This window comes from Hetaerina americana, unplaced genomic scaffold, assembly GCF_022747635.1.
Source record: "Hetaerina americana unplaced genomic scaffold, ioHetAmer1.1.p SCAF_57, whole genome shotgun sequence".
Taxonomy (NCBI): domain Eukaryota; kingdom Metazoa; phylum Arthropoda; class Insecta; order Odonata; family Calopterygidae; genus Hetaerina; species Hetaerina americana.
In genome coordinates, this window is record NW_027287172.1 from 2,724,756 (window position 1) to 2,737,462 (window position 12,707).

General features: G+C 36.1%; 2 protein-coding genes across 2 annotated transcripts; one reads left to right on the forward strand and one right to left on the reverse strand.

Annotated features, from left to right (window-relative positions):
- The first annotated feature begins 6,472 nt into the window (after positions 1-6,472).
- Positions 6,473-7,641, forward strand: Sf3b5 (splicing factor 3b subunit 5). Its single transcript, XM_071593356.1, has 2 exons — positions 6,473-6,590; positions 7,263-7,641. Exon 2 carries the CDS (start codon positions 7,268-7,270, stop codon positions 7,523-7,525), a length of 258 nt encoding a protein of 85 aa, XP_071449457.1. The 5' UTR covers positions 6,473-6,590; positions 7,263-7,267; the 3' UTR covers positions 7,526-7,641.
- Positions 7,526-10,593, reverse strand: LOC139694837 (exosome complex component MTR3-like). Its single transcript, XM_071593355.1, has 4 exons — positions 10,390-10,593; positions 10,056-10,309; positions 9,803-9,949; positions 7,526-7,949 (listed from the first exon to the last, which is right to left on the reverse strand). The coding sequence occupies exons 1-4, from the start codon at positions 10,535-10,537 to the stop codon at positions 7,653-7,655; spliced, it is 846 nt and encodes a 281-aa protein (XP_071449456.1). The 5' UTR covers positions 10,538-10,593; the 3' UTR covers positions 7,526-7,652.
- Positions 10,594-12,707: the final 2,114 nt, after the last annotated feature.

Here is a 12,707-nt window from a genome sequence, read left to right on the forward strand (position 1 = left end):
GCGATTTTTTCTGTTTTCTCAGCTATTCTAATCACCAAGAATTGGTTTGCTGGAATAAAATGAGATCCCTATGAAAAGAGTAGAGGGAAATATTCAACTGCCAGGGCTCATGTTTCACTTCTTAGATTGCTAAAATAAATATTTCAATTAACAAAATTCAATGATGAGCAAGGGTTCTTCATCTATTGTATGCTTTGCACCCTATAGAGAGTACCATTACACCCACATGACCCAAAACATTACACTGGTTATCAGTTTCTAAGACTTGAAATTATATCAGTGCTTTAGGTGCCAGTTCAAATATATTATTATGATTGGTATTCTACCATTCAAAGTACGTTTTTTTATTAACTTAGATGGAACAATGATAGGAAAATTCTGGCCAAAATGCCTATTCTTTCCTATTCCTTCCTTAATTTCCCTCTTTCAGTTCTTCCCTCTATCAGTCTTCAACAATCCGTTGCCAATCAAAATGCTCTGCATCCGTCTTTCCTGCCTACTTTGATTTTTCCCAACATCCCTCTCCTCCCACACCAAGCCTTGTTTTTTTTCCTTTCTGTCCATTTCACCTTTTCCATCCTTTCCCACACCCACATTTCAAAAGCCTCCAATCTATGCCTATCATCTTGCCTCAATGACCATGTTTCCATGTCGTACAAAACCATGCTCTGTATGAAAGCTTTGATGAACTGTTTGTCAACATCCTCACTCGAAGTCCCTGCCATCAATTCCCTTCCATATGAAAGCCTCTTTGCCTAATTCAATTTTACTCCTTATGTTCCCACTACTCTGACCATCTTGGCCCAAAACAATTCCAAGATACGTAATATGCTTCGTCTACCTGTACATCAATTTTTTCCCTCCTTTATTAGATATTAACTTAGCCTGCATCCTCTTCAAAAACATTTGTTTTTTGTAATTGATTTTCATACCATACCTTTGACTTTAATTTTATAATGTGATCGGCAATGATTGCAACTAGTTGATGACCTATCCTTGGGAAATTCCAATGTAATTTAATGTTCTATTTGTGGAACAGTGAAATGTGTCATCATTATGAATCACCAAGTTTTCTTCCCACATCATAGGTTTTATGGAATTAAAGAGGTTTGCATTTGGGGTTTTCATCAAATTTTTCACCCATTAATTTTGATTATGAATTCCATTTCTTAATAAGTAAATATTTAAAAATGCCACATGTAAATTAGGGGACTATATTTGGGTTCATGAAAAGCTTATATAATTCTGTTGTTTATTTCATCATCCATAGAGTCACTAAGTAATTTTGATACTTGAGACTGTGGGAAACAAAATTCTTGTAATAAATTTCACGAAGAGGCAAACATTGCTTTGGTTGATGGCAGAAACTACAACTAACAAGTTCAAGGTAATCAATAATAAGGTTATGAAAATTTTAAAATCTCACAAATTGTGTATATTTGACAATTAAGGTTCACATAATGAATCCTTTCAGAGAAATTTACAGGATCTTACTAGACCAGTAACATTAAAAATGGAATATTATTATGGATACAAATATTAGTTAGGATTCCCGTATTTTAAAGTGGTTACTAAATCGAATACCTTGAAAAATACTTATCATAATTCCAAAGAAACTGCGGGAGATGCCGCAACAGTAACTTTTAACGGAGTCATCCGCTAATGTGCATTTCAATGCAACAATTTCAGAGTGTAAAAATCATTCGCCTTGACTAGGCGAATGATTTTTACACTCTGAAATTGTTGCATTGAAACTTATCATAATGTTCAGAATGGTTTTTAATACTTGATCAGATAATTACATTGGATTTTTTTAAATGTATAGATGTGATGAGGAGTTGAAGTTCAAGCAAAGTTAATGAAAAATAGAAGCTTACTATTAAATTAGTAGAACTAGAAGAGCACATACATTCATATATAAATTTGTATTAACTCCTCATGCATAGAATTGAAAAACTGTTAAACAAATTTCACTATCAAAATGTCATTGCTTAAGCAAATTTTTATATTCTAAGATTGCTAAAGAATAAAATAAAAATTTCCTTTCTTTCAACCTAATCATCATAAAATAAAGCAAATATCCCGCCTTAAGTATATATTATATATTATTATTATTTAGGTAATCTACCAGTTAAGGTAGGATTTTTGATGGACGCAACTACCAAATAAATATTTTGTGACTCCTAACAAAACACAAAATCCAGCAACCTACTCTATATCACGTACCTCTTCATCTCTCAGTATTACCTTCTTCCCTTCATCCCATCCAACATCCCTATCCTGATCCTACCCTTTCCTCTTTTGCCTAATATTCTCCCCTCTATTACCGTCTTCAACATCCCACTTCCAATCAATAAGCCCTTCATCCATTTTTCCTGCCTCCATAGGATGTCTCCCAAAAAACCCCTCTCTTCGCCCGCCATACCAAGTAGTTCCTCATTTGTTTTCTTCTCTGTCCATTTCACCTTCTCCATTCTTCTCCACACCCACATTTCAAAAGCCTCTAATCTAATCTTCTTAATATCCTTACTCAACGTCCCTGTCATCAACTCCCTCCTCCTTGTGAAAGCCTCTTTGCCTAGCGCCATTCTTCTCCTTACGTCCCTACTACTTTGACCATTTTGGTCCAAAACACTCCCGAGATAAGTAACTGTTCTACCTGCTCTAGTAATTGCCTTCCTATTTTAATGTTTAGCTTAGACTTTTCTTTCTATAAAATTGCATAACATTTGTTCTTTTTATATTGATTCTCATCCCATATCTTTCGCACTGACTGTCGCGCGTCTTTTGTAGTGTCTAAACCAAGTGTTGGTGATGACTAACACCTGTCTTCTACAGAACTCAACTGCTTTCTCCCCACGGTCATTCTTTGTGCCTAAACCGTAGTCCCCACCTCATTACCATCTCTTCCTTTGCCTACCGTTGCATTCCAATCCCCTATCACTATCAAATGTTTCCCTGCAGGAACACACGCGACTATGTCCTCTAATTGATCGTATATCCTATTGACCTCTTCCTCCATATGGTTGCTTGGTAGCATGTATACCGTAATATTCTATCCGTTACCTGTTTTATGTTGACTATGCTTCTTCTTACCTCTTCCATACCATGGCAACCCCTCGTTGGCTCTCGTCCCCGCCAGTGTATATTATTCTACACTGATCACTCCAGTAATCCCCACTATCCTTCCATCTCACCTCGCATAGACCTAAAATATCTATTTTTCCCGTTCCATCTCTTGCTTAATGTTCTCCAATTTCCCTGTCCTCATCATTGTCCTAACATTCCACATTCCTATTCTAACTAATTTGGTCTTCTTCTCCTGCGTCTTCTGTCCTGCTGCTGCTGGTTTTCCCCTGCAAGGGTTTCGTGGGATGACGACCGCGGAAGCCTTGCCTCCCCCGCTGCCGGGCACGACACACGACCGATTGGGCCGAGCCCCATAGTTGCCAGGACTCAAAATCTCTGTATAGTCCATCATGTTAATTTTTTTTTAAGTTAATCTTGGGAATGATAATTGAGGTGGTTTCCTGTTGCCTTCCTCAATAGTGTTTTTAACGTGACACCATCACTTACTGGCCGCCCCACTGGGGTCAGACGCCATTGCAACCGCCTCACTGAGGAACAGACGCTGTGTGGACTACCTTTCGTCTGTCTCCTAACCTTCGACCCATCTGGCATGGGTGACCCTACCAGGAGCAATTATTATACTCCCGCCAGCACAGCTCTAGGGGTCATCGGAACTCACAAGCCCTTCCACCACATCAAGGTTGTAGTCCAGGGAGATATATATATATATATCAAGTTCAAAATGATAATGGAGAATATTTCTTAATCTCATTCCGAAATATTCTAATGCAAAATAGTCATGATTATGTGTTTAACATAGATAGAGAGCTTCTGGTTAACTGAGTCAATTAAAAATTGAACAGAAAATATAAGCAATAAATATATTCCAACAAAAAAAATTAAGATAGCTTTGAAAGTCAGTAAACTCACCTAATTTTCTTCCTTCACTGGGCGTTGATAAATGGTCATAAGAGGGTATATACTCAATATAGACGGGAATAGGCAACTTGAGGTGAAATATGTTGGGAGAGCAAAAGTAATAAATAAATATAAAAGTTCTATATTAGTTCTAGTCAGAAAAAACTGCATATTTGTAGAATGTGCATATGAAATTACCAGTACTGTCAACAGCCATTCAACTACAAAAAATCCAGTGGTGTAGTCAAGTGGAAGGCGGTGAAATGATAAATTTTCACTCTCCCATGTTTTCTGTTTGGAGTTAAAAAAATCATTAGTGCTAAATAAACATGTCCAAATTTTTAACTAATTCTTAAACTTGGCATTATCGGATTGTTCAGTTCAACATGGACTCCATACGAAAATTATTATTTTAGGTAATATACTGGCTAAGGTAGGTTTTGGTTGGACCCAAGTTACCAAATAATTTTATTGCCTGTCCTAATAAAAACACACAAGCCAACATCCTGCTCTACAACAAGCCCCTCTCTATCTACATCAACTTTCTTTCTCCATTCTGTCCAACATTCCTATCTTACTCCTTTCCCTTCCTCGTTTACCTAACATTCTACCCTCTATCACAGTCTTCAACACCCCACTGCCAATCAATATACTCTACATCCATCTTTCCTCCTTCCCTTGGATTTCTCCCTACAATCTCCTCTTTTCATTACCATACCAAGCACTTCCTAATTTTTTTCCTCTCTGTCCACATCACCTTCTCCTCACCCTCATTTAAAAAGCCTCCAATCTATATACACCTAATCATCCAACTTAAATAAGACCATGTTTCAGAACCGCACATAAGTATGCTCCATATCAAAGTTTTAACAAAACTTTTCTTAACATTCTTATCCGACTTCATTGTCATCATTTCCCTGCTCCTTGTGAAAGCTTCTTTGCCTAATGCAATTCTTCTCCTTATGCCCCTTCTACTTTGACCATTTTGGTCTAAAATACTTCCGAGATACTTAAACTGTTCCACCTGCTCAAATTTTTGCCCTCCTATTTGAATGTTCAACTTAGCCTTTCTCTTTCTAGAAAACCACATAACCTTTTATTATTTAGATTTATCCTCTATACCGCATATAGCAATCATCATGTTACATTTGGTCCACAGAGATACAGATTAACCATAAATTTGTAAACCAAGGCAAGCATTCCACTGAGGGCAGATTAATGGACTGTGTGCTTCTTAGAGTTCACACCTTCCTTTCTTATCCACTTTTCACATAATCTTTGACAGTTGATTATGGTCCCACCCCAAGGAGGTAGTCATCTTTAAGGAAATATCTCAAACAATTCTAGATTCCAACTTTTGGAATCCTTTCCCAATGAAATCACCATTTCGAGATTTTTTTGCTTGTAACTTATTTTGTTCTAACTGTTTGCTTCCAATCTGCTCCTTGTTCTTTCTGGTTCACCACATTAGAAGTAATCATTCTTTGTAATTATTTGAAAAAACTTAGAAGAAACATTTCTTGGATTAAAACAAAACGTTTTTGGAATATATTCCTTCATGCTTATGAAACCACCCTTTTAATTCAACATGAAATTCTTAAAATCTTCTTTAAATACTGGCCAGAATACATTATACTCTTGATAGAATTTTGGTTGGTCCATACCAAATTTAATAAGAACTTTATTCTTGGTATGAAAACATATAACGTTATCCTATGCCTTATCTATAAAGTTTGTAAGATAGGATTTAACACATTGGCTTGAGTTGGCAATCTGATGAGCATTATCGCAAGGTTGCCTAAATATAATTTGTAGCGTTTGTGCAATGTGTAGCTGCAGCACACAAACACTTTCGGTTTTTATAAACTGATTATCAGTAAAATTCAAACTATATTGGAGACAAAATCGGAGTTCGGTATATATAAAGTAAATCAAGCTGAACTGACCTTAATACGGTTTTTCCCAGCTCGAACACAATAGATATATCACCTCTGGGGGTATGTTAAAAAGAATATTCAGCAATGTAGGAACAAAGCAATTATTTAAATAGGATACCCTTACAAACATGAATTAGCATTGATCAAATAATGCCTTGAAACAACATTTCAAAAATAGTCGGGAGTCCACTTCGAATGTGTCGTACACTGTAAGCACTCATTAAATAAGCCAATTATATTAGTTTATTTAAATAATACAGGGTTCAAGTCGCTTAAAATTACCTCCACATCTAACCAATATAAATAAAATCCCGGCAGAGAAATTTAATTATATATCCCGCCAAAAACGTTCGAAACTACGCGGCAAATGAGGCACCGTGCAACAGTAATGCTTCCACAATGATAAAAGAGACAACACTAAGAAAACTTTCACTTTAAAAATAGGGTGTTAAAATTTAAGTGAAAATGTGACTAAAATGTTAACTCTAATTTAAGTAAATTAAAATTAAATTAGCGTCAATTGACTTCATAGGTAGTGTATGAAGAACACTGCCCAAACAGTTGAGGATATCTTAGCGGGTGTAATTTGAGGTGTTAAACTGCATCCTGCGAAGAAACCCGGAAATTCAATTAAGACCAGTTCTCAGTGAAAGTCATTTAATCTAGGTATTTATTCGCATTTTTGTGTTTGGTATATTTCAGCATGTCATACAGCAATGTAATGGTTATCGTTAGTATACTTACCGACTGTGGCTTAAATTATTTTTCTATATTTGTCAATATTTAATGTATCCCTCGAGCATCAATAGACTAGAATGGGCCCCCGCCACAGAAATCTTATGGATTCCTGTGATTCAGTCAAATGTTTGAATTGTTCAAATAATTGTTATTGGTTCATATGGTGGTGTTGTTTTTGAAACGCATAGTATTTCGTGCTCCCATATAGAATGTTTTGATAAGTGACTAAATCGTTTGCCCCAAGATTCCCGGGCTTACGCATGGCCAGGAATTGTAATCAACTTTTGTATTCTCATCAATGTTGAGTTATGCTGTACTCAACTCCTAGTAAGTTAAGTCGATGGTTAAATTTCCCTTTCGTTCCACTTGCTCTCAATATCATTATTTATTGCGAATCAGATAATTATGAACTGAGAAATCGTGCAACTTCCACCCCTAAGTCTGTGGTTTACAATTTGATGCTTACCATGCCCGTGACACATCCACTTTCCCAAGCCCAAAATAATTTAGAGTGAAAATCGTTTCAGATATTTAAGTAACTCTACAGGCATATCACGTGTACGTTTCATCTCTAACAAATTCTATTCGATATACTTACAGGAACAATGGGTGACAGGTACAACATTCACAGCCAGTTGGAACATTTGCAGTCTAAATACATTGGGACGGGGCATGCAGATACTACGAAATTTGAATGGATGGTGAATCAACATAGAGACTCATATGCTTCATATATGGGACACTTTGACCTGCTAAATTTCTTTGCTGCGAGCGAAAACGAAGCAAAAGCCAGAATCCGCTTTAATTTGATGGAGAAAATGTTGCAGCCATGTGGTCCACCCCCGGAAAAACCAGAGGACTAGTTGAATTAATGACAGTTATGTGAACTATGTGAACTTTTCTTTGAGAGTGAAGTTTTAAGGGATGATTACGTTTAATTATTCAAAAGACATTTTTTAAATTACATTTATTATCTTAATCTACTAGCATTTAATTCTTCACTTCCTGTGTTTTCCTATCCTTGGTTTGCTGTATGGCCTTCACTAAACACTCTTGTGAAAGTTTGTAAGCTTCACGAGAAATGTCAATTAGTTCTTTAATTAGATCACTAAATGTTCTAATGTCAATTGACCCATCTTGGACAACTTGAGACATCTGGCCTAATGATGGGAGAAATCCAGCAGAAACTCTTCCAAACGAACCTTCTCCATTTTCCGGAGGTACGCAACATGCAGATTCTTCTTCTAGTGTGGGATATGTAAACTTCATACCATCAGACGTAATCCCCTGAAAAGAATAATTTTTCAGCCTTTCAATACCATGTCAGCCATAGTGTAAAAACCATTAGAGATATTAGCATTAATCACTATTAGTAATGACCATATCAATTCGTCATTAGGTAGAGGGGTAACGTGGTTGTGGAGTTGTCATCCAGAAACAAAATTTGTGGCATTGATTTATTGTAAAATAATTAACACCATTTAGAAAGAATCAGTGAAGCATCGTTCGAATTGCCACTTCTTCCACAAAAGAGAAATAAATATAATGACTTTGACGTATCATATTATGAAACAAAAAAGGAATCAAGGGTGTATGTTTACCTCTGAAGAGCTGTGGTGTGCCAGACTGCCACTCACTCCATTCAGATATGTTATGGTGCTTCATAATTGGGAATGGCACAACTTGGGGGAAATTTTTCATCAAGTTGAGAGATTATAGGACTTAATATTTATGAAATTTACTTTGTGTATATATTAATGAATGATTCAATTATGAGACTAATCATGACTAACACCAAGGAGTACATTTTTTTAAAGAAACCAGACGACTACAGGAAATAATTATAAACACTTGATATACAACTACCTTAGTCATTCATGGAACTTGCCTGGAAATAGGTAACAACTAACTCAAGACGGGATGAGAAGGTAAAAATTCGATGAGCAGAAAGCTTTTGAGGATACATTAAATTGAAATGGGGGAAAGTGAGACTTGCAGTCTGAAAGTAAAATGATACCATCTTTGATTTGGCACATCCAAACTCTAAAGAGGAAGGAAAAGTTGGAATGGTATATAACTACGTAGTGGTTGAGAGTTCAGTATATTAATGACAAGGGTGATGGAATATGGTTAATTGAATTTCACATGCATGGCAACACCATTGAAAGTCTACAAATTTCAACTTGACCATAGAAACTTGATGGCTCCCCTCAGGAGCTCCATGATTTGACCGAGAGAAATAACACTACTTCGACAAGAAAACACTCTTTATTGAAAACTAATAAAATCGCGCCATGAAGAGTATATTATCTTGAGGAAGTAACTCTATTTCTCCCAGGAAAATTGTAAATATAAGGCCATAAAAAATCAAAACTAGTCTTCTCGAAATAACAAAGAAAATTAGACATCTCATCAGAATGTAATACCTCTTCCAAATATTCTTGATTACAGGAAAAATGAAAATGGCATACCAAGCAGTGTGCGATGTGTACATACTGGCTTTGAAGGGTTGATGGTTAATTTCCTACTTAATCAAGCATGAAATTAAAATATCACCATTGCGCGAAAAAAACAAACCTTATATATCGTGAATTATAACATCTTTTTTTTAAATTAAGAATACCTAATGTTGCAAGGCGTCATTTTAAATTTCGGACAGGAAAAAAATCATTATTTTAAGCCGAACCTATGGAAAAGTATTGTATTTTTTAAACATTAACTTACTGGTTGCATAACTTCATTTAATTCTATCCTGTAATTAATTATCCATCGATAACAGAATGTTGATCGGGCACGATATATTTAATTACCACGCCAAGGGGCACAGCATCATACATACTGAATGCTCTTCTTTGGGGTTATCGGACGGCTATCAAATATTTCATTTCAAAACTAAGTGAAAATATTCTGAAGACCCCCACCCCTCTAAATGATCTATTATTAACAATGTCGAAGTTTTCATTGGAAAATACAAAGGTAAATCAAAGAATCCAAAGTTTTTTGAGGGCCCTCATTACAAAGAAAATTACCGAAGACAATTTGGAATGACTACGATGCTTAACTTTATAACTGCTATTTCTGAAACAAATATCACATTTTGCAAATACGTTGGGTTAAGTTAACATTAGTTATTCTAGTACCATTGATACGCCGACAACGAGGTCAAACATGGGAACACTGGCATCAGCTAAAGCAAGACCAGCACAAGTTATTGATGCAGCTAGGGCAGAGCCATCATTTTCCAGAACCAAAACATATACATCCACTTGAAGGTTGGGAAATTCATGCTGAAAAGGAATAAAGTTCAACTGTACTTCACGAGGATTAAGTTTAGAAATCAACTATAGTCAGAGAATAACGACAATAATGTTTCCTTTAAATGTGACATCCTACCCTACACACTGCCGGCTCCAGAGCTCTTTTTAGATAAACACTCATCTGCTTCTCCTCGGCATCTTGCTGATGGCCACGCCTTCTTCGGCTGGAAAAAGGTGCATACTTGAATTCACAATAAAGTTCTCCATTTACACTGAATTCCGACTTTCGCGGAATTTCTCGAGGGTCGAAAACTGAACAAATCACTTTTGTTTTGTTCATTTCTAGATAGGCAGAACCTTTGGCTTGACTGATAACCGCTGTTTTCAAGACTGTAAAAAATCAAATTAAAGAAATGTCAGTAAGCAAGTACGTAAACTAGAAAAAACCAATAATTTATTTTCAAAATTACAAATTTCGCGCAGCAGGTCTTTTTTTCGGCCGTCATTTCGCTTGCTTGAAAGCTCTTCGAGTGTTTGTCCTTCATCCTCTTTTTCATAGTAAAGATCATAAGGCGTTGAACTTTCTGGGCCCTGTATTCGTTTCGTATCAACAGGCATTTCTTAAACAACGACTGGACGACAGTTTACATTCCAATATCACCAGCCACCAAGCATGTCCCATAAACAATAGAATAATGAAAAATATTACTTCGAACCAATCAGAGCGGCTACTTGTGTCAGGTGACATTCTGCATGCTTTTTAAAATTCGAATCTCAGAAGAAATACGTTGTTTATGACGCTAAGGTTTTATAATGGAATTTAGAACTCACTCAGTTCTATGTACTTTAATGGCTATATTTAACTTCAAGTTAACATTCTGTTTTTTTCTAACCTTTGCTCACAGTATTTATTTATAAGGTTCCGTCATTCCTTCAAAAATGAATTAATAATAATCTCCTTGGGCTTTACATTTTTTTTACGGGTAACTTGTGTTAGTCAATCATCTTCATGGGAAAAAAATGAAATAAAATTTTTAAATATACCCATAAGGCTTAACGATTCAGATAGTTAGTGGTTGTGCTAACAACATTTTTCATTAAATGACTAAAAATTAGTCTTACCTGTATGTTTCCTTTCAAAATTGTTCATCACTATCTGTCGGTAATAAAAGTAAGAATCACTCTGTATATAGCTACTAGCTATATTGAACAGCTGAATGCAGCTTTAGCATTCATAATTATGTACAATAAACTGAATTTTCTCCAATTCAAAGTGACTCATGTAAATCATCATGTTTACCATATTTTTTAGCCGAAGGCCCTCAAATAAATGGAGAGGTATTGAAATCTCCAAAAATTATAATATTCTGTTCATTGTTTTGAGAAGAAAGGATTGTATCCAGTTCATATAGTAATAATATTCCATTAAATCAGCACACAAGATCTCTCCCAAACGCAGTATGACTTATTTTTTCCTGGAAAGACAGATGGAGGCCGGTGGCTTCCAGGCTTTACGTTGCGCGAATCGTTCGTTTGTGAAACCTCTATAACGTGACCTCATTAGGCTCCGTCATGAACTGGTTATTGGAACAGCACTACGCCATCACATTTCCCGTGAAACTGGGCAAAACCCGAAAAGACTTATGACATGTGCAAGACAGCTTATGATGATAACACCAAGGTTAGATCGGGTATTTTTTAGTGGCACATGTTGTTTCGGGATGGTAGAGAATATTTTTAAGACGCCGAATGCTCATGATACCCTTCAACCTCAAAAAGTGACAAAAATCTTGCAAGAGTGAAGGTTTCATTGGACATTGATCACAGATTAAGTGTTAGCATGGTTTCTGATGACCTTGGCATTCCTAAAAGTGATGTGCATCGACTTGTGACCAAAAGCATGGGCATGAGAAAGGTCTATGTCATGTTAGCGCTCAAGGATAAACAAAAGGAAACTCACACACATATTTACTAGGAGCTTCTCGACCCTAGCTAAGCCACCCTACAGCCCTGACGTTACACCACCTGATGGCTCAGTGGGAGTGTTAAAATAGACCGTGACAAAGGAGCTTAGCAGCATTCTGGGCACCATCTTCCAGATGCCGTACGAGGTGTGGAAAACCCACTGGTAGTGGTGTGTGAGCGCACAAGGGTGCTATTTCTAAGACTTGAGTGAATGTATCAATTCTGGCAATAAATCTTTCTAATTCGCTCAGTCCTACTACATTTGGGCCTGTATAGTCGTCCATACCGAGCATATTCGTTGGTTATTTTTGATCAAGGACTTGAAATTTACCACCAAACACTTTCTAATTAGTTATCTTAACTCTGATGGAGCACCTACATTGAACCCAATAATATTGAACCCAATAATATCCCACATGGATATTATAGGGTTCAAACAAATAACTTTTTCAAAATATTCTACTATTGAGGATTTTTTCTTGAGCAAAGGAATTCTTAAGTGCATCCCTTTTTTCTTCATATATTAGATAGGTATGTACAAGCATTACCAGAAAAAAGAAACCGTTACTCAAATTTCTTCCAATTGCCTTTTATACCCTAGCGTACAAAAATGAAATTGCCTATGTTTAAATTTGATATTACAAAAACAAAAAGCATTTAAGCTAATATCATGTTCTACAGCTAAATACAAAAAAATCACATTTTAAAGTTTTGGTGGCTCCTTTCTGATCTCTGTACTAGACATGATAAAGCTATTACAGCTTATGCAGCTTGTATGTAAAGTTTCTAATAAGATGCTTTTTTCCGATAGTCACTCCGTACA